The sequence below is a fragment of the Neomonachus schauinslandi genome, chromosome 7 (genome assembly GCF_002201575.2).
Source record: "Neomonachus schauinslandi chromosome 7, ASM220157v2, whole genome shotgun sequence".
Taxonomy (NCBI): domain Eukaryota; kingdom Metazoa; phylum Chordata; class Mammalia; order Carnivora; family Phocidae; genus Neomonachus; species Neomonachus schauinslandi.
The window spans coordinates 82,865,371-82,886,639 of record NC_058409.1 but is presented as its reverse complement, the minus strand read 5'-3'; the positions used below and the strand labels follow the sequence as shown (position 1 = coordinate 82,886,639).

At 43.8% G+C, this 21,269-nt stretch overlaps 1 protein-coding gene and 1 long non-coding RNA gene across 3 annotated transcripts in view; one reads left to right on the top strand and one right to left on the bottom strand.

Annotated features, from left to right (window-relative positions):
• MAN2A1 (mannosidase alpha class 2A member 1) overlaps positions 1-11,567 on the bottom strand; it is a 166,283-nt gene extending 154,716 nt beyond the window's left edge. The window contains exon 1 of the mRNA XM_021701469.1: positions 11,171-11,567. Within this exon, the coding sequence (XP_021557144.1) occupies positions 11,171-11,305 (135 nt within the window). The 5' untranslated portion in view covers positions 11,306-11,567. The remainder of the gene's footprint in view (positions 1-11,170) is intronic.
• An 815-nt stretch (positions 11,568-12,382) lies between these two features.
• Positions 12,383-21,269, top strand: part of LOC110588666 — a 164,034-nt gene continuing 155,147 nt past the window's right edge. The window contains exon 1 of one of the 2 annotated variants that reach the window (XR_002480821.1): positions 12,383-12,614. This is a non-coding gene — a long non-coding RNA (uncharacterized LOC110588666). Of the gene's footprint in view, positions 12,615-12,752; positions 12,857-21,269 lie in introns of those variants that run through there. The other variant, XR_002480822.1, reaches the window with a different exon arrangement.

Below are 21,269 nucleotides of genomic sequence, written 5' to 3'. Positions count from 1 at the left end.
ACACCTATCTTTGAACAGAGGAGGTAGGAAAAGACTTAATAGTTAAAAATATTTTTCCAGGAAAGAAACATCAACATCTTCACCTTGGACAGGTTTAGGGTGAATGAATAAAAAGGGTTTTAAGGATACTTTGGAGCTATGGTGGGGCAATCGGGAGTCAATGCTGTGGTGGCTTGGACCAAGGCGGTGGAGGAAAGCAAAAGGATGGGACAGGACAGATGAGCTAGGAAAGGGAGGTACAGGGAAAGAAGAAAAATAGCCTTTGCGGTTTTTGGGTTTTTTTTTACTGCGGCAACTGGGAAGATGGGTGGCATTGTAGGGAAATCAGGAGTGAGTCCCTGGAAAGGAGCAGAGGGAGGGGCAAAGGTTCTGTTTTGGAACTATCAGGCAGCTCAACGGTGGCGTCAGGTAGAGACGTTACGTCTCTAAGTCAGGAATATCTCTATTTGAGTGGTCAGTGCAAATACGAATTTAAAGCTGTGGCGACAAATGGGGATTACCTATAGAGAGCGCACAGATCTGCCTTTAATAATTATAAAAGGCTCACCAGGCAATTCTCACACATCCCCGGGTAAGAACCACTGTATTAAAGCTAAATATGAAAACAGTGATTCGGTAAAAGAGCCTTATTTCCAGCAGGGGTGTCACCGTTACTGCAGTAGCTCCAAGTCAGGCAGCCGCTATTCGACTATACGAAAAATCCTGCTATTTATATTTAGTCAGATTGCAGGCACTTAACAGGAAGGCATTTTGGTTTCATAAAATGACAAGAAAACCCTCAAGTGACCACTCCACCCCTTAAGATGTGTAGTGCTGAGGCCAAAAAGAGTGTGAGCTGAGGCCCTGGCCATAGTCATGCATATAACACTACCAAGTTGTAACAAGCCACAAACCACAGTGACAAATGACCTTTTAATGGTGTTTTCCAGACCTGAGGCTTATCATGCCTGAATCTCTTCCAAGGTATTAATTGCCTTTGTGCTTCCACTGGTCCATTCAAAGAAATAATGTACTCACCATATGAGCACAAAGAGCACTTAATTACATAACAGCTAGCCAAAACACGGGAGCGATGGGCTTTGCCTTGGCAAATCAGTACTCATCAATCTCACACCTGCCTCCGTGTGACGTCAGTAGAGGCTACTCAGATGCAGGTATACAACAAGTGTGCCAAGAGACGGTGAAGGGAAGAGCTGGGACTTCAAGCTCACCATGCCCTGCCCTGGCAGGGAACCCTCAGCACTCAGACGCTGCCCCTGGATAACCGCTCTGCAACTGTCAGAATCACTGTGCCTCCCAGCCCTGACCTAGAGTGACAACAGGCCACGCCAGTTTTCCCCACCTTTGTGAACCCCATCCTCTCGCCACCTCTGAAAATGTGGTCAGGACTCCAGCTGCTGGCGCTGTGTCCAGGCTCCGGGACACAGCTCCGTCCCCACCCTACGAGTTTCCAGATGTAAACTGAGATTAGAACTATGAGGCCCCCACCCGCACCACCCCAATGCAGCTGCACAAAAACCACGTCCAGCTGAGGCCACGTTTTAGACACCACGCTATTGTGTATAAATCGAGATGCTGCAAAACAGCCATCTTTTTTAAAACAATTATTAGAACAAGGGCTTGTAAGCACACTATGTTTCGATTCAAAACTATTTTCACACAGTGCAGCTTTATAACTTTCAAATACATTTAATAACTGCAATTAAGTGGTGCTAAGCAAATTAGGTGTTGACTAACAAAATTCTTTAACCCAGCACTTCCCAAACTGTTCTGTGGAACATTTCCCTTCTTTGTATTTTTTTTTTTTTTTTGCAAATTATTTTTTTGAAAACCGTGCTAATTTTACTTCTATTGCATATTTTTAATGTACTTCTATTCTTCTATATAGCACTCTGAGATAGTCAACAGTGTATCCCACCCAAGAACATGCATGAACATTCACAGGATAGGCTTTCAGAGGGCAACAATTCTCAGGGAACCAGGGTCATGCTGTCTTATGTCATCTGGTCTATGGCTGCTGGTCTATGTTGCTAATCTTACATTTTTTTAGATATGCCTGCCCTTATGCACAAGGGTTGTTATTATGTACTATTTATACCACCTAAACTCATTCTGCATGGATGAATGGCATATATCGTACTTTAGGATCTGATGATAAAAGTTCCATCAATGTACGTTTACCCAAGTAATTTTCAGAAACACATTAATGTAAAAAGAGAACAACTGTTGGTAGTGGAAAAAGCAAATCAACCTAAACAGTGTTAGCCTATTAAAATAAATGCAACTGACATATCTAAGATGGTTTTTCATACAGAAAAGTTTTGGGGTCCTCTGAAGACAGTGTTAAATTTTAAGTAGATAATCAGCCTGCCTCCTATGTTATTTATACTAATCACTTCCTGAAAAAGCCATTCTATTCCTTACAGACAGGAGAAAGGAAGTGTCTAGGCAAGCTCCATCGGAATTATTATAAATTCTGAATTTCCTAACTTCATTTCGAGCAGCAAAGACTCTCAAATTTCACAAATCCTTTCCTACAGACTTTATAAAAGTCCATCTGAACCATTCAATCTACAAGAGCAAGATGGGGCATGGTAAACACCACAGAAGCAATAAACGTAATAGTAAGGCACAATAAGATATGTAAAAATATAATGAAAACAGATTTCTAAGTATCATACAATCAGCTATAAAGATGAGTTAAGGATACAAATTTCTCGGGTTCTTCTTAAGTCTTTTTTTCTTTCTCTTCAACAATTATTGGTTAGATCTTTTCCCTAAAAGTTGTAAGAAATATCCTGTATTTTAAGTGTTGTTGTCATTGGGCCCTACAAGTTTTCAAAAGTTGGCCTTGGGCCATAGACAGTTCTTATCTCTTCAGTTTGGGGGGGGGTGTGGTCAGCCACTAATCAAAAAGGAAGGGCTCTTCTTTACTATCAACAAGAGGCAGTTTGAGGGTACTCAGAAATCTGTCTGATCTTCAAAACAACCTTGAGCTATGAAGCCCCTTTTTCAAGTGTTGCCTTTTGATCTTTAATAAATCCATCTCTCTTCATCTCTCCCTCTCTCTCTCTCTCTCTCTCACACACACACCGAGTAATCTATTTTCTGTTCTTATAACCTAGAAAAAAAATCATTTCACTCCGTAATTTGGGTCCAAAATGAGAAGGGTCTTTTTTAGTTTCCTACTGAAATGCTTCTTTGAAATCCTTCCTATGATAGTCTTATCTTTTCTTAGGTATGCTGATCAATGAGCTGGTTTCTGACAATTTGAATACAAGCTGCTTCATTTTATTAGCATCTGCTACACAATCATCTTAATACGAGAAGCGCAGCTTTTAGCTGTAAGAAATGTTCCTTGGCTGTCTGCTCTCTTCTCACAAAGCACAGTCCCGAGTGAGCTCATCCACTCTAACTATGCTGATGACTACCAGATCAGCATCTCCCTTCACCTCTCACTCGGGCACTGCAGCCCACTTGGCTAATTCTACGAACATCCACCTTATCATACATGAACCTGAGGTTGGTTCCCCAAACCAGGTTATCTTCCAAACTATCCCTTTCTGCAAAGGGTATTAGCTAATTCTCCAAATGCCCCAAATGAAAAGGTGGGAAAAACTGTCTCATTCAAGTCACACCCATCATTACCCTTTATAAAAATCTGTTAAAAAGCCCTGATGCTTCTTTTACAAAATATCTGCACATTTTCCTCCTCCTCTTGATTCTAGCCATTTCGATACTGGTATAGGGATTTAGTGCCTTATGTCTATAATACCTTAAACAGATTCTCAGCTGCCTTCCTGCTTCTGAGTCTTCCTACACACTGCTACCAGAATAATCTAGATTGAATACTCTTAGCTCCCCTTCCAGGTCTAAAATTTTCTATGAAATTAATTCTCCAGCATGACTTTTCTCAAGCAGCTTCCTAACATACTCAATAACTTTGAACTGAATGGCTCACTATCATCTGACTCATATAACTTCTCAGACTGACTCCCAGGGCAATTAACAATCTGATCCCAAACTACCTACCATGTTTTCCCAACTACTTACATGCACCAAAGATTCCAAGTCAAACCAATCTCCTCACCTCTTCTCATGGTGCCAGGCTCCTTCATGACCCAAGCCTTAAGCTCGATACTCCACACCAGGAATATTCTTTCTCCCTTCAAAGTTCTACCCAATCAGAAAAGCCGAACTCTGGCCCCAGGTCCTTTAGTCAACTTGAGCCAGGCCACTACCAGAACTTAGTGCTGAATTTCCTTTAAGGCCTCCGCCCTTATACCAAGAATAAGAATTAAGGTCATGGACTCTTATTTTATTTTATTAGCTCCTATATCCCCAGAACCTACAAAAAATACCTGGTACACAATGGTTACTCCATAAATCTGTTCACTGGCAATAACTAGCATTTACTGAACACGTACTATGTGCCAAACACTATTCTAACTTTTTAACATTAACTCTTTTAATGAGTAATTAAGTAACACTCAGCTGTCTCTGATTGTTTCAAATGACAGTTGCACCGCCTCAAATAACTAAGATGCTCTTGCAAAGCAAGAAACATTATCTAGTACATCTATTGTAATTTCCACAGTACCTAACACAAAGTAATTCTCAAATATATACCGAGTAAAGAACAATAGAAAGCACTGAATTACAGGCCAGGATGCATACCCCGGGTATGCTAGGTTAGGGAACCCAGGGCAAACTGATGAAACCCAGTTTATGTGTCTCAGTGTCCTTCTCTGAAAAATCAAAGACTAAATTATCTGATCTGGAAGGACCCTACCTACTTTAAAATTCTATATCTGACTTTCTCATATTATGACTTTTCTAGGGTCATCTTAGTCATCTTAGACTTTTCTAACCTGGTGACTATTAAGAGAATGACTACCTCCATAGAGTCTCAAAATGCAAATTTGGAACTTTTTTAGGGAGAAAGTAATTCTAAGAATAACTCCTATTCTCTGGCTTCCATCTTCTAATGTTCTACAGGTAAAAATGTTACCACAAAGGCCAGGACCCACAAATCCCACAGTTTTTCATACTTGTGGTATGAAGGAACAGGGGTGAATTGCTGCAAAGTCTGTCTTCAGCCCCAAAGTACAGCCTCACCCTGAAGGAGGAGAGCTTCCCATCACAAAACAATCAGTCCTGGAAGAAAACACGTTTAAAAGAAAAAAAAAAAATCTGTGGCAAATTCCCCGGCTCTCAAGCCTCCTGATTCAGGACAATGAGGTTCACTGGTGGGACTAGGTCACATCTGGTGCCTGCTCTGCCCTTGGAAAAGGCATTTCATTTCTCTTGACTCCCAAAGGCGACTACCTGCAAAGGAAGCCAGTGAGAAAACCACACACATGTGAAAAATGCTGAAATGCATACATTTAAAAATGGAAAAAAAATACTTAAAAACTGCAACACCACTCAATGAAACTCATTACACTCATTTTTATTCGGACTAAGTGTACTGCAATTTAATGATGCTAGTAAAATCTCTGAGGACACAAATGGGGTGGTGGCCTGTGCCAAAAGGAATGAAGAAAGTCACACATAATCTTCAGGAAGCATGAAGAAGGATCAAAATTAGCAGGAATTAATTACTCTTTGATGAGTAGCAGTCCAGTGCCCCTGCAGACATCCTGGTAGTTCCCTGCCTCCAAGCAGAGTAGCCTTCAGGGTCCCAGAGAGGACTGCCAAGTTCCATCCTTGATGGACCCAGGCTCTCCTTCCACAACCCTAACTAACCAAGCTGTCTGATTAGGCTCAGAATTCAGCCCATCTGTGAATTACAGCCAATCCAAAATGCAATAAAGTCATGGTTTTCAATCTTGAGACTATAGATCAATTTTGCAGAGTTCGTGCCCCAGAACCCTCCATCCCAGAGCAGTCCTGTAGTGGGAAGCCTGCAGGTGATAGAAGGGAAATAAATTAAACATGTCAAGCATGTCCATGCTCCAGCACAGAGGTTCCCCAAGGATACTTGGAAATCTATGAAACACGTATATAACACCAGTTTTAAACCACACTCTCAAAACACAAACTAAGTTTCACTAATGCTTATCTAATAACCAGGTGACAAGAATTTTGTTTTCAATACACGCCTCTGCTTCAACGGATCTAACCACACTATTTGCCTCTAACGTTAATAATAGAGAAATACAGTTTAAATCTGAGACTGGCAAACTTTTTCAGTCCAGGACCAGACAGCAAATATTTTAGGCTTTGTGGGCCAGAGAGTTTCTGTGGCTACTACTCAGCTCTGCTCAACTCTTGTGGTACGAGCAGCCAGAGACGATTTGTAGAGAAATGAGTGTGGCCCCGTCATGAAATATTTAACCAGTTGAAAACATGAGAACCATTCTTAGCTTGTGGCCCCACAAAACCAGGTGGTGGGCCAGATTTGGCCCACAGTTAGCTGAGTTAGGCAGTGTTCAAGACCAGAGACCTTGGGGACAAAAGGGAAGGAAGGAGAACATCTGCCAAGAACTTCATTCTTTTCCTACCCCACTTCCATCGTCCTTTTTCTAAAAAAGGCTATTTAAAACAAAATGAATTGAACAAGAGGGAAATCTCCATCCACTTTATTTTCCAGTTTCTGTTCCTGCTTTTTCTCAAGAAGGAATACAAAATGCAGTAACTCGAATCATCAGAATTAACAGAAATAAAGCTTATTTAAGAAAACTTCAGACAACGGGGCGCCTGGGTGGCTCAGCCGTTAAGCGTCTGCCTTCGGCTCAGGTCATGATCCCAGTGTCCTGGGATCGAGCCCCGCATCGGGCTCCCTGCTCTGCGGGAGGCCTGCTTCTCCCTCTCCCTTTGCCCCTGCTTGTGTTCCTGTCAAATAAATAAATAAAATCTTTAAAATAATAATAATAAACGTAAGCCTTCAGACTAGATGCATTCTTGTCACAGTTGGTGTATAGGAAGTGAGCTTGGGTCTTGGTGAAATACGCTGGGCAGGGGTCCTGAAGAATTGCTGACCTCAAGGGGGGTGGTGGACACTAGCCTCTCCAGATGCTTCCATGTTCTTGCCTTCCTCCTCAATGCCTGCTTGCCACCACTGTCAGAGTTCGATCACTTGCCAAAGTCACAGATCTCAAACATTACACCCTCCACAATGAAACTAACTCCCTTACACACACCTGCCCAAACTCCAGCGACAAGTGCTATAGTTTATGGAGTGCACTAGAGTATGGAGAAGCAAGGAAGAGCATGTTTTTCCATATATCATTCTTAAGATTCTCGGATTTCTGAAAGCAAGAAAAAACAACTGGAAGACTAAAGTCAACTTTTATTAAACATCAACTATGGACTCTTTAAAAAGTACTAAAGGTGTAAAACATTTAAGCATATTTTTATATGTGTTTATTCACAATGAAAGTTAAAATCCAAAAGGCCTAGATGGGGCAGTCCATTAAGCGACCGTCTCTTGATTTCGGCTTAGGTCAATGATCTCAGGGTTGTGAGATCAAGCCCAGCGTCAGGCTCTGCACTGGGCACAGAACCTGCTTAAGATTTTCTTTCTCCCTCTCCCTCCATTTACCCCTCCCCACCTCTAAAAAAAAATTCCAAAAGGCATAAAAGTCTCCACAGTCCAAAGTCTTTTAATCAAATATCTTAAAGACATTCTCACTTTCTTGCTTGGTAACTGTTATCTGGGCAAAGATGAAGTCTGAACTTCACTTTCACATTTTCTATCAGAGTTCCAATCTCTGAAGACACTTCTAAGAGTTAATATTAATCCCTATGATCATAGTCTACACTATTTAAAAATTGATCATCTGTTATACAAGATCTGATTTATTAATTCTGCAGATCCAAACTTAAGACATTAATAAGAAATCTATTACACTCAATGTAGACAATAAACAACTTGTGAAATCTGCTTATAAGAAGTGATGAAGAATTTCAGGACCTTAACAATGTCTCTCTTTTCCATCTATTCAGTTTCTTATATTACCTCAAAGCATCTTTAGGGAATTAGGCCCTGGTCAGCCTCTCAACTGCAGTGTAATTTTTATTAATTTTTCTAGCTGAGATTTATTAACCCTGAAATATACACAGAAGCTAACACAGACAAGGCTGCCTGTTGCCTCCAAGCCTCAAAGGAATTCCTCGGAGGAGCAAAGGGAAAAGCCTTCCAAAGACTATGTCAGGAGTAGGCTGTTCCTCCAGGGTGGGGAAAAACAGGAGCACCCAGAGTTGGGCCTACTGCCACCCCAGAGTCTGGCCAAGTGGTGAAAAACACAGACTTGTAGAAGGAAGGGAAAAGAATGAAAGCCAGAATAACAGCAAACAGGCTGCTCTCATTCTAGGATGGCTTTACAACGTATCCTGCTTACCAGCTAGACCATATATAATACTGAAGTTTCCACATTGACTTAAACTAAAATCCTAAATCCTAAACTAAAATTCAGCGGAAATCAATCCCTTTCTAGATAAATCATTCTACTAGACACCAAAAATGATATACAGTGATGGACTAGCTTGCTTCAAATTCACCGAATATATTGCAAGCTAGTTTTGTTGTGTGGTGTTCTCACCAAATTAAAGTTTACACGGGATTCAGAAGTAATAAAAAAAATAAAAACCAACTCAAAAGGCTGGATGCTGTGCTGCATAATGGTTTTCACTACAATGTTTAGCTCTAAAGTGAGCGACGAGACATTCTGGGAGAGGTATAAATCTCAAATGTTAAACATTTCAGAAAAAGGAGCACATCCGTTAGAGCTTCATAATGAAAGTTCCTTTAAAAAAAAAAAAAAGGCGATAAGCTAAGGAACCACAGAGCAACATGCTCTATCTTCCACACCAGATCTTTTCCATAGGCAGACTGAGACCTAAAAAGTAGGCAAAGATTTACTAAGAGTATAGTAAAGTGGCCGAGGGGCGCCTGGGTGGCTCAGTCGTTAAGCGTCTGTCTTTGGCTCAGGTCATGGTCCCAGGGTCCTGGGATTGAGCCCCGAATCGGGCTCCCTGCTTGGTGGGAAGCCTGCTTCTCCCTCTCCCGTTCCCCCTGCTTGTGTTCCTGCTCTCGCTATCTCTCTCTCTCTGTCAAATAAGTAAATAAAATCTTAAAATAAATAAATAAATAAAGTGGCTGAAAGCCTAGACTCCAAAGGCCACCTGTTCATATCTCAGCTTTTAGCTGTGCGACTTTGGGCAAGTTAATCTCTCTATGCCTCAGTTTCCTCATCTACCGGGTGGTGGGGATCAGGTTTGTCCTGTAAGACACACAAGGTTGATGTCAGGCATGTAAGAGTTAGGTTTACAGAGTGCTTATTCTGTCCACCTGTTTGGGGATTCAGTGGCTCTCCAAAACTAAATCAGCAAAAAAGTGCTTTCTTCCTGAACCGAAAATCCAGTCCTGAAAATCTGAGAATGTCAACCTTAAGCATAAAAAGCTCCACCTTCCAAATCCTCTCCCCTTGCACACAAAACAGAATACAGACAAGAGCCTTCTCTTCCAGCAGCCACTGTCACTTTCCATCAAACGCATTCTGCTCTATGCAGAACTTAAGCCCCCTGAGGAGGACTAAGGCTGGATATTAAAATACTGGAATTAACTTTGCCTAAAATTTCCCAGTAACTGAATGAGTCACTCACTTCTTTAGAAACAGTAAAATGTCAAGGTTGCCAGAGAACCCCAGCCCCAGATGTTTGCATAAATCATTTCAAGTGATTATCAAGCCAAAGCCAAAGGACATTATTCAAGATAACAGCTTAAGTAAAATGTATCAGCTTTTATGATTTTTCCTGTAATGAACAAAATTCTGGAAATGTGATGGGGGGGAAATCACAGCAAGTTTAGCCACCAAATTATGCAACATGTTAAGCAGGGCTTAGAACTCCTTTTGCTATGGCTTCAGAGGGTTTACCCCACTTTAAACTTTTATGCAGTCTCATCAACAAGCACTGGACAAACTCTAAAGTCAAGATTTAAAGACATTCCATACTGCTTATCTCACTATATTTCCTCCATCATATTAAGAGAAAAAGCTTTTAAAAATTTTTGACACACGTTTACAACAATATTTTTAACACCTTTCACCTGCAAAATATTTTGAAGGCTCTGTATTGATGACAGCATCCACAAAGAGGTCTTTTTTTCACTTTCCGAATTCTGGTAAAGTTAGTAGCTTAATTTCAATTAAATTCAAGCCTTTGTCTTAGCACAAGAACAAATAGCAAGGATACTCTCTGGTCACTTACACTGTCACAAAAGGAAGAAAAACTCCGTCAACTTGTTCAATATCTCTGAGTCAAGTAGTTGTTAGATCAGCTTGTCTCGGTTTTGAGTTCTGCAGTTTCATTCTTTAGAGGTTAGTTACTACACAACACCCAGTTTTACTAAAATTTCTGAAGAGTACAGGTCATGGGCAAAGAACTTGAAACAAATCTCACACGCGGCACGGCATCTTTCCAAACACAGCCAATTGTCTGTTTGCTTATTTTTAGTAACTTTATATAAAAGACTTAAGACGGGTGGTTTCCCAACTCGATGGAGAATTTGACCACTGGGCGCAGGACTGAGCGCCCCACAGCTTCCGGCTGGAGTATAACACGCGCTTCCCTACTGGGCTCCCACGTCTGCTCCAAACAAACCCTATGTAATAGCTGAAGAATGACGACACTAAAATCAACCCTACAGATTCACATCTAAGAGGTTTGCAACACGTAATAAACTTTTGCTTATTTCTCGAGAGACAGTGGGGTGAAAAAACAGACCAGATGGGATCTGTTTGATCAATTTCCGCGACTGGGGGCGCTCAGGGGGTCTGTGCAGCTTAACCCTGTGTGGGCCGAGGGTCTGCCCAACAGCGGTAATCGGGCGCTGCGCCGGTTCTCCAGTCGGCAGGTGCCCGAGGCCACCCAAACAGGCCCGAATGCGAGTGCGGGAACATGGCCACTGCCCCTGAGCGCGATCCCGCCACCGCATGCCGCCCGGCACTTTGTTAACTCGGCGCGCCCGGGAGGAGGCGGCTCCCGGGTCGCGGTCACCGCCGTCCGAACGCTGCAGAGCCCCAGCTGGGGGAGGCTCGGATCCTCCTCCGGTTCGGCCTCGCCCTGCCCCGGCGCAGAGGGTCGGCAAGAGGGAGAGGTCGCGAAGCAGCGGGAACTACGGGCCCCCATGCCTACCCTCGTGGAGCCCCACGCCGGAGCTTACCTGGGGAAAGGAGCCCTCGCGGCGCGGGCTCTTGGGGTAGTCTAAGTGACCCCGGTCCAGCATCAGGTAGAGCGAGAAGATCACCACACAGAAGATCGCGCTGCCAAACACGGTGAACTGGCGGCTTAACTTCATTTTTCCTCGATAGACTCGGGGCCAGGACACTGTCCTCACCGAAGAAGGAGGCTGACTGTGGACTCCTGCAGGCGGCCGCCGGAGGCTCCCTGCTCCGGGGCTCCTGCTCTCTGCGTTTTTGGCTGCGGCTACGGATCCCGACCGCACTCCGCACCTTGTCTCCGGCGCCACCACACGCCCTCGGCCTTCGCCCGGGCCCACCGCCTTCCCTGGGGTCGGGCGTCCCTCCTCAGGCGGGACCCGCCTGCAGCCCGGAAGGGGCCCCCGCAAACTTGATCTCGAGCTCAGCGCCCGCACCCGGCAGGCGCAGGGCAGGCGGAGAAGAGGTCGCTGTCCGGACTTCCTGCCACCGCCGCCTCGACCGAGTCAGCAGGAAAAGTTTTCTCGACGAGGGCAGGCGTGTCCCCCTCACCCAGGAGGTGCGGGATCAGCGGCTCTGGGGTCGACAGCACAGAGCTGGGTCCGAACAGCCCAGGGGAAAGGAACCAGGTCGGGAGGAGCCGGGCCCCACAACTTAGCGCCGGGACGGCCGGACCCGCCCCCGCGGCGCCGCCCCCGCTAGAGCGCCTTCCTGCTGCCGCCGGTGCCGCCGCCGCCGCCGAGGCCGGGCCGGGGTGCACCCTGGGCGCGGGGACGAACGGATCCGGCAGGAGTTTCCTCCGAGCGCGCGCCCGCCCGCCGGCCTCTCCCGCCCCCCAGCGCCCCTTCCTCTCCCCTCCCGGACCCGGGCTGCGCGAGGAGGGCGCAGGGGGCGGGCGGCGGCGGCGCGCGGAGGAGGAAAAGGAGAGCAAGGAGAGGAGCGTCCCCAGAGAGAAGCCCGCTCCAGCTACAGCCGCGAGTCCCCTCCCTCCTTCCCACCCCGCAAATGCGGAGATGGCGGCGGCAGCTGCGAAGGGAAGCACCGGTTCTCCAGCGCCACTCGGCGCTCCTACACCGCCCGCCACGAGCAGAAGGAGACAGCCGCGGCGACGCGGCTGCTGGGTCAATAGGCGCCCGCAGTCGGAGCCGAACAGGCGGCTGGCCCCGCCCTCTCTCGACGCGCCGGGATGGGGGCGGGGCCTCCGGCGACCAATCACAGTGCGCCGCCCATCGGGCCCGCTCTGCGCCCGCCTCCCTGCGCCCAGGCGGAGAAGACCTCAGACGGCTTTTGTGAACTGGATGGCAGCCTGGGTGGAGGTGAGGCCTTCAGAGGCCTGCCAGCGCCAGCACTCCGGTTCCACAGGGGCTGAGCTCTCTCCCCACTTCCTTTTCGCTGCCCAGGTTTCCTGTCCTTGAGGACCGGGCCTGGCGTGCCTGGGATGTCAACTCGGTGAGGAGCTGTAGAAATAGAGAAAGGGCCTTTGCATTCTGTTCAGACTCATCTTCTCCTCTGTTGCTTTTGGTGATTTCTTGGTGAAACCTGAGGGAAAGGAGACTGCCAAACGACAGCTGGCTAGAGTCTCTGAGTGGAGCCTGAGAAGTGATGCTTGTGCAGGTTATTGCTCTATTGCCGCGCTGTTCCAAATCCGCCCTTTTTGACTGCACTGTGAAAATGGATCTGGGCCCTTTTAAGTAAGTTTTCCTTTGCCAGCAGCCGCTGAAGCTTTGTCGGTAGAGGGCGCTGAAGAGACATTACAGGAAGAAAAGGGTTTGTCTTGCTGGTTTTGGTGTGTGTGTAGGCAGGCGCTTGCAGCATACCTGGCTTTCTCCAGTGCCAAATTCCAATAATGCTTGGGAGGTCAGAAGTTTCCCCCCCAGCCTTAACTCTAGTGGTTCTGTAGTAGAGGTGCTAAGGTGAGCCACTACCCCATGAACAGCTTTCCAGGCTCTCTAGAGACAAGATTTGTAGTAAATTCCACAGGACATATTTCTGCACGTGTTACTTCTCTGCCATTCAGTGAGCCAGAGTGAGAGGACTCCTCCCTCTCCAATAAAGTCAGGAGGGGGTGGGGAGCCTTCTTGGGAAACTAAAGCTCTCAGCCCAGGGATTAGTTATGAGGTTAGCTCCTTATAACTGCTATCTGTATATTCCCTAGGGTTGTCTTTCCACTAGTGAATCTCTCATTAATTCTCTGTTATAGTTTATAATTGTTTCGCTTAAGCTTTTTTACTTGTATTAAGCTTTACCTATAACCCCAAGAGATGGCCTTGGAAAGATGGGGTTAGGAATTTGGTTTGATTGGGCCTTTGGCTTGAGCTCAGTGCTGAACTCTTTGCCAAAGGGAAATAAGATTCTAGTGATTCATGGCACACAGGGCGTTCCAATTAATCAATTGCCTGTGGCTGATTGTGATGAAGTGCCAACTGAAGCATGTGCCTTGAGGGGGGGCCCAAGTAGCAATGACACTTGACTGTTAAGGCTGTAAGGTGACTATAAGGACTGTGGTGTGAGATGGATTCTTTTGAGTTCCTTTGAATACTTACAAAGAGAAATGACAAACACAAATCAAAGGTATGGCACGAGAACCAGAGAGCTTCCATAGCAATTCTAAAAGAGGCTCTTATTGTAGCAACAAAAATGGTATTTCTGAAAATCAAACACAAAATTTTAATTTTCGGGTTACTGAATTACAGCATGTGTTGAATTCACAGATGTGCCAACTTTCTCATGTAAAAGGGTATTGATGATTAAATAATAGGACTTCAAAACTCAGAATGGGTTGGACCCAGATGAAACTGGCAATCTTGAACCATTAAGTCACTCTGGGCCTCTCTTACCAGTGGAAGTAGGTTGCCCTCCCTTGTCTGAGGAGGTGGGCTTCTTCTGCTTGAAAACTTTGTGACAACCTCACCTGGGACAATCCCCTGAGAGAGAATTCACATTCTCCTCAAAAACCACCACAATCACCCTCTATTGCCACTATACTCTTAAGTAGGGTCAAATCTCAGCATGCTTCTGGGGGATAGGTGCACACTGTGGAGAAGGAAGCAATAACTTAAACACCAAAATTGATACATGGGCAGAAGAAATGACTTACCTTGTTGGTACATAGAGAACTGGAGAACATGTTTGGGAGTGGCTTCTCAGGGTGTTAGACTAAGGAGGACACTGTAGAACACTATATTGAGCCAAATTTATTATTATGGTGTTAATTATATGTTTCAGCTTATGCAGCTAGAGGTGATTCTAACAGCTTATTTGGTTGATTGATGGAAATCTGGACCCAATTTGTGAGGTTGAGGTGCCCAAGTTTCCCAGACATGTGGAACAGGGAATCCAAAGACTTAGGGAAATGTTATACTGGATTTACCATATACTACCTGCATACCCATCCTCAACTGCATTCCATCAAAGGCCCAGAGACACTCCCTTCACTGAAAAATTGAGAAATAAATTAGTGAGAGGAAGACATGCATCTTTGAAAATCTGTATGGATGTTCCCCTCTGTAGGCTATGTATGACTACAGAGGATGCCACCACTGAGATGGGCTTCTGGATTTCACTGGAAATTACAGGACCTGAGAATAGCAGAGGGCACCACCAAATATGATGTAGGTACATTTGCCTTAAAGGGCAGCAGGTGTGTACAGGCAATCAGATGCCTTAGTCCACAGAGATGCCCTAGGAACAAAGTACATAGCCAGCCTAATAGAGTACTGCTTGTTATTTATAATAGCTCTAAGGTAGGTAAAATTTAACTTGAGTCAGCAGAGTGGACAATCACAGCCTCTCATGCGGTATTCAGACCTAAACCAGTTCACAGACCCAGAAGCCCTTGACTGAAGGAGCATCTCCTTCAGGAGGGACTTTGCACAGATCACAGCAGTAGTACCATTGATGGACTCCTCAGATCATGTTCAGATTTTTGCCATTATGGACAATGTCATAATAAACATCTATTTTTTAATTGTTAAAAGTAAAATATATCAATGTTTCATATTGCTTATATTTGGAAATGATATTTTGGATATAATGGGTTAGATTAAATACATTATATAAAATACATAATTTTACCAATTCTTTTTTTTTTTAAAGGAAGGACCTGCACCATTGCTACAAAACACATTTTAAATGTTCGCCCAAGCCTTGCCCAAAGAGCTGTGTAGCCACCTACTAGAGTGACAGTACACTGGAGGAAAGGAAATATGCAGATCTTTTGAGATTTACTAGACACTGGATCTGAACTGATGCTAATCCCTAAGACTACAAAATGCCACTTTTATGCTCCAACCAAAGTTAGAGTTTACCTTGGTCAGTATTTAGATGAAGTCTTAGCTCATGTTGGTTCTATTAGTTCATTTGATTCACACACGAAATTTGTGGTTATTTTCTCAATTCTAAAACTGACAGTATCCCCACATTGGCTTTTTAACCCATGAGGTGGGTGCCTTTATAGTGGGAAGGCCAAGTGGGACGCTCCTGGAATTTTCACTATCTTTCAAGATCATAAACCAGAAACAATACCACCAGAAAGGACTTGAAAGAAGCAGGGGTGGTGATATCTATCACATTCCCATTTAACCCACCAGTTTGGCCAGTGTAAAAGTCATATGGATCTTGAAAAATGTGGATTACTGTAAACTTAACCAGGAGGTAATTCCAGTTGGGCCCGCTGTTCCAGGTGCAGTATTTTTGCTGGAACAAATCAACACAGCACCTGGTATTTGTTACACAGCTACTGATTTAGCTAATGCCATCTTCTCTATACTTATTTATAAAAACCAGCAGAAGCAGTTGGCTATTACCTAACAGAGCCAGTGGTATACCTTCACATGGTTACCTCAGGGGCACATCAGTTCTCCTTAATATAGTCTACAGAAATGTTGATCCTCTTGACATTCCACAAAACATCACACTGGTTCATTCTGGTAGTTCATAATGACAACATTATGCTAGTTGGACCTGATGAACTGGAAGTAGCAGGTATTTCAGATGCCTTGGTAAGATATATTTGAACTACAGCACAGAAGAAAATCATGAGTATGAGATGATAACTCTAAAGTGGTCCTGGCAAGTCCCCACCTTTAGGGTGGGACAAGTTCTAGGATGCTACAAGCTATACAAAACAAAACAAACAAACAAACAAAAAACCACTGAGAGATGAATCCGAGCAAATGGTGTGGGTTAGAAATGATGAGGATTGGAAAAAAGAATAAAGTGATTGCTGCAGAGACTGGTTATATCAATCATGTGGCTATGGAAGGAAATGAAGAGCCCAGCTGGTAGGAGAGGAATACCCTAAACCCTGGGAAGTCAGGGGTTGGGGAAAGAATCATTAAGCCTCTCTTGCCTCTCACTTATAGGACACCTGGCCTGGTCTATCATCTCAGAATGCCTTTGTAAACTTGAATACCCATTCTTTTTTTAAATAAATAAATAAATAAATAAATCTTTGAAAACCCATTTTTAACTTAAATCCTAGAGTCCTAGATGTTAGGACTTAGATCCTTAGTTTTTAGACTTTAAGGACTATTGCCCTTTCAGATAGATGACCTCCACCTGAGATGACAGAACAAGATTAACTTTCTGGGTATTAATATGTCCCCCCCGACAAGCCTACTCCCTTGTGGTCTCTCCCTATCATCTAAGAAAAAAGTTCTCTTGTACGCTTTTTCCAGACCAGCACCACTGCTGAATTTAACTGATTGCTACATCTATCATTCCCTCCTGACCCTGCTGACAAAAACTTAACAGCTTTTCCTTCAGACACTGAAGAATTAAACCTTGACCCCCATGTCAGCAAAATGCCATGACCAAAGTCACTACAAACTTCTGTATTAGCAGACTCTAGTTCACCTGGAACAGTCTATACCATAAGGGCTAGGCTGGTTGGCTCTCATAGCCAGATTGTCCTCTGCAGGAGCAGCACTGCAGCCTGCTTTGCAGGAGATTATTTAGCTTTAAACAAGGAGTTTGTCCACCATAAGGGACACAAAATTGACCCACCCTTGTTGTCATAAATGGCACTTATACTCCTAATACAATTTATGCCCCCAGTAGGGTACTTATGTGGACATCAGACCTATACTTGCCTGACAAACATAAACCAGTGTAAAATCTCTAATGCAAATGATAATAAACAATCATGTTGCCCTGGACCTCCTGCTGGGCATTCAAGGGAGAATATATTCAAATGCCAACACCTATTACTGCACTTAGATTAATGAATCAGGAAAGGTGGAACAATTATCTTCTACCTTAGAAAGCAGTGTGGCTTTCTCAGGTCAATCTCAACAACACCTGAAACATACTTAACCATCTTGGCTCTGGATGTGGAGCCTTTTTACAATTTATCCTTCAAGTTAGCCTGACCATCTTGATAGGAGTCATAGTCACGGTCACTTTCATCTGCTGTGGCCTAAAATGAATGGAAAATATTTGGTCCAAGCCCCTATAATCAATCACTACAATTAATTAGGTAATCTCATGGGTGTCCTAAACTCCTGAAAATAATTCTTACTTCAATACATGAAAGGTCAGAGGTGGACTTATTGGTGTACAGCCCGGCCACCACATGACCTTCCATGTCTTCACATAAGCCACAAAGGCACTTCTGATCGGTCTTGGTGGAATGCCCTGCAATTCCTCCATGACCAAGAGGAGATAAGCTTCTTGTGATCAGCAGACTTCTATCAAACCATTTCTCATCAAGCTCCCTAGTTTCAGTAGGGCATAGGACTTTCCATCTTACTCCACCCGGCTTCAATTAAAGCTTCAAGCTTCTGTGTTAATCTAGAAACTGTCGGACTGTAGTTTAGATGGCTTCTCAGGAACAGATCAACTCATCACTCCTGTCTCTCTCATTAGGTCCTTCCAGTTCAGTATCATCCTGTGGGACTAGAGATGTGGGGAGGTGACACCATGCTGATACTATTTTTGCTGTATAAGTAATAAATTACCTTAATCCAGTTGAGCCTATTGTCATCTTACTGGCTGAATCTCTGCAAGTGTGGTAAGCGAACCTAGTAGCTTCAGTAGTGATCCTTGTGGCTCTGTTAGCTACCACACTGCTGCTTAGGGGCTATTCAACCACTTGTTAGAAGGGTAGTATTTTCCTAATCTGAAGAGTGAGTAAAGCCATTCTAATACAGGGGGAAATACTCGTGCAGAAAAACAGGGGGAGCAGAATCAAGACTTTGGCATATTAGGGCAACCAAAGCCTGCAGGGTTGGAACAAGTGGAGAGAGAGATTGAAGACACAGGAAAAAGAAGAGTTAAGTGAAAGATCAAGGTGGTAGAGAAGAAGGTACAGTGATGGGGACCAATAGGTCTGGAGGAGAGAATCACTCTGGACAGGAAGAAGACCCCCCCCCCGCCCCCCGCCTCCAGTCCCTCTGAGGCCAAAGAAATCAGCCTTCTCCCTATCCTTTCTTATCATAGAGCTCCTGTGGTCTTCTGGTCTCTTACCAGGTCTCCCGACTAATCTTACCCTACTTTTGCCACTTTTCCAATGCTCTATGCTCTAGGTTTATGAAAATGTCAGTTCCATTAGTTCTTGCCTAAAATCCATCAGTAGTTTCCCAGCACTTTCACATCTAATTCTAATCACATTAGTATGAACCCTAAATTTCTTCAAATTCTGACCTCTGCCTTTCTATCCAGCCTATTCCCCTACTCCTGCACTTTCACACACAGTCCTCATGCTAGTCATGTTGAACGATTTGCTTTCTTCCTGTTGAGCCAAGCAGACAGGGCCACTGGGTATGGTTGTACAAACCATACATAGAACATCTTTAAGACATGCTGTATGTATTGCTGATATTGTCAATTTGTTATTAGAACTATCTTCTGGAAGATGGCAGTAGAATATCTTATTCTAATGAAATTAATATGACAATTTTGTGATATATGGAAATAAAGTACCTTGAAGAAAGACCCAATATTATAACAACTTGAACAAAGGTGCACCTCAGATCCTTGGTACAATTCTTTATGTTTAGAATGCTTTTCAGCAGCCTTGTCCACCAGCAAACTTCTACTCATTCTACACAAAGAAGCTCAAACACTATATCTCTTCAAATATTACCAGGTATTTGTTATAACTATTTGTTTCATGGTCTGGAAGCATTTGTGTTCTTATCCCTTCTCTGAAATGTCTAGTATTGTGGGATTTTTTTTGAAGATTTTGTTTATTTCAGAGAGACAGAGCATGCATGCAATCAGGGGGAGGGGCAGAGGGAGAGGAAAAAGAGAATCCCAAGCAGACTTCCTGCTGAGCGCAGAGCCCAACACGGGACTCTGTCTCACAACCCTGAGACCATGACCTGAGCCGAAATCAAGAGTTAGATGCTCAATTGACTGAGTCACCCAGGTGCCCCTAGTATTGTGTTTTTAATATTTGTCTTTATTCATTTTACCTTGAATGAGCATATGAGATGTTCTGGATCAGAGGCAGATTTCTTACTACCCCAGAATAAATAAGAACTGCATGCTCCACTCTCCCACCTTGCTCCAGATCTTACCCTTAGGGCGATATTATGAAAGCCAATGAAAATTTTTCTACATGAGTGGCCAGATACTCTATAGACAAGGGACAAGAAGTGATTTTTCTGTGTTTATAAAGATAAAGGATGCAACTGTTCCTCCTCATCTCCTGAAAGTCTCTCCTCCTTACTCCAGATGTTTCTAAGCTCTAGGGCCTCATTCCAAGTTGGAATTTAAATAACTATAAAGATAACACTCCAGTCTCCCCAGCACCTTCAGAACTAACCTAGGTGCCTATCCCAGGATATAATATTTTGCTTTGGGGATGATAAGAGTTTTATTCGCCCTTTGGATCAGAGCAATTAGCTCTGTCATTAGGGAAACAAACAGCTACAGATCTAATCATTATGATATGAGAAAATGTATCTAGGAAAAGTAAAAGCAAACATTCTCTATAGTGCACATGTTTCTGTGGCTTAGGAGGCTAGAACTTTTTACACGAACACTTAAAAAAACGAGAAGTTTTATTTTACCTTATCTGGAAGCTGCATGGGGGCAGGGCCCATATCATAAAGATTCAATCTGGTTCCTTCTCCAGGACACATAGCTTTTGTGACTTTAGGAAAGTTATATGATATCTCCAAAGCTCCATTTTCCAACATGCCACATTGGGATAGTAATGGCTATTTTTCAGCATGTGCTGTAGGATTACAAGAGGTAACAAATGACATACTGAGAGAGCATTCCCTAGTTACTTTCCATTTTCTCTGGGAAAGGGGAAGAACGGTCCCATGAAGAAGTGAGTAGGGTAGAGAACATTTGAAATAATCATTACAGGAAGTGGATAATGGAGTTCACATGGATAATTTGGACAGCACTGATATGTCATGGAGGAAGTCTACAATTTTCTCTCCCTGGTATTGATCCATGGCTTGAGAGCCCAAGAAAAGAGAGCTGTGAGGATGATCTAGCAAGAGTCATTTGCATCAGAATGCAAGAACAATGGCCATGTGAGGAGTGCTTGGGGTAGGAACATACACTATTTTCCCTACCTACAGAAATAGATTTTTGCATCTGAGGTTTGTTATAATGGGCAATCAATGTAATCTTGAACAGGAATAGAGCCTGGGGTGAGGTTTCTGGAAGGTATGAGGTCTGGCTCCATTCTTCTGATGATGAGAGGGTCTATGTCTATACAAGAGCCTCAGGTTATATTTGGTAAAACTGGACAATTTATTTCTTCCTGTGCCAACTGCTATTCTAAGTCTGACTGAACTCTTCAGTTGCCTAACTACATCATATCTAAGATTAAGGTTTGGAAGGGGTTAAGTACTTAAGAAAATTTTATACTTATAATTGCATAAAACTATAGAGGTTGGAGGGTGCAATCACTTTATCTCCTATCCGTTGGGCCATGAGCACCTCTACACATTATTTCTGTGTGTGCCAAGAGTGCAAGACCCCTGGCTACTCTTTACTTGGGTCAATTTCAGGATTGTGTTTGCAGTGAACAACCTTGAGCAACCAAGTAGTATCTTCTCCCAAACCAAGAGCAGGCTTGCTTACCAAACACTATAAAAGCAGTAAATTCTCCAAGTTCAGTATTCTTTGGCCTATGAC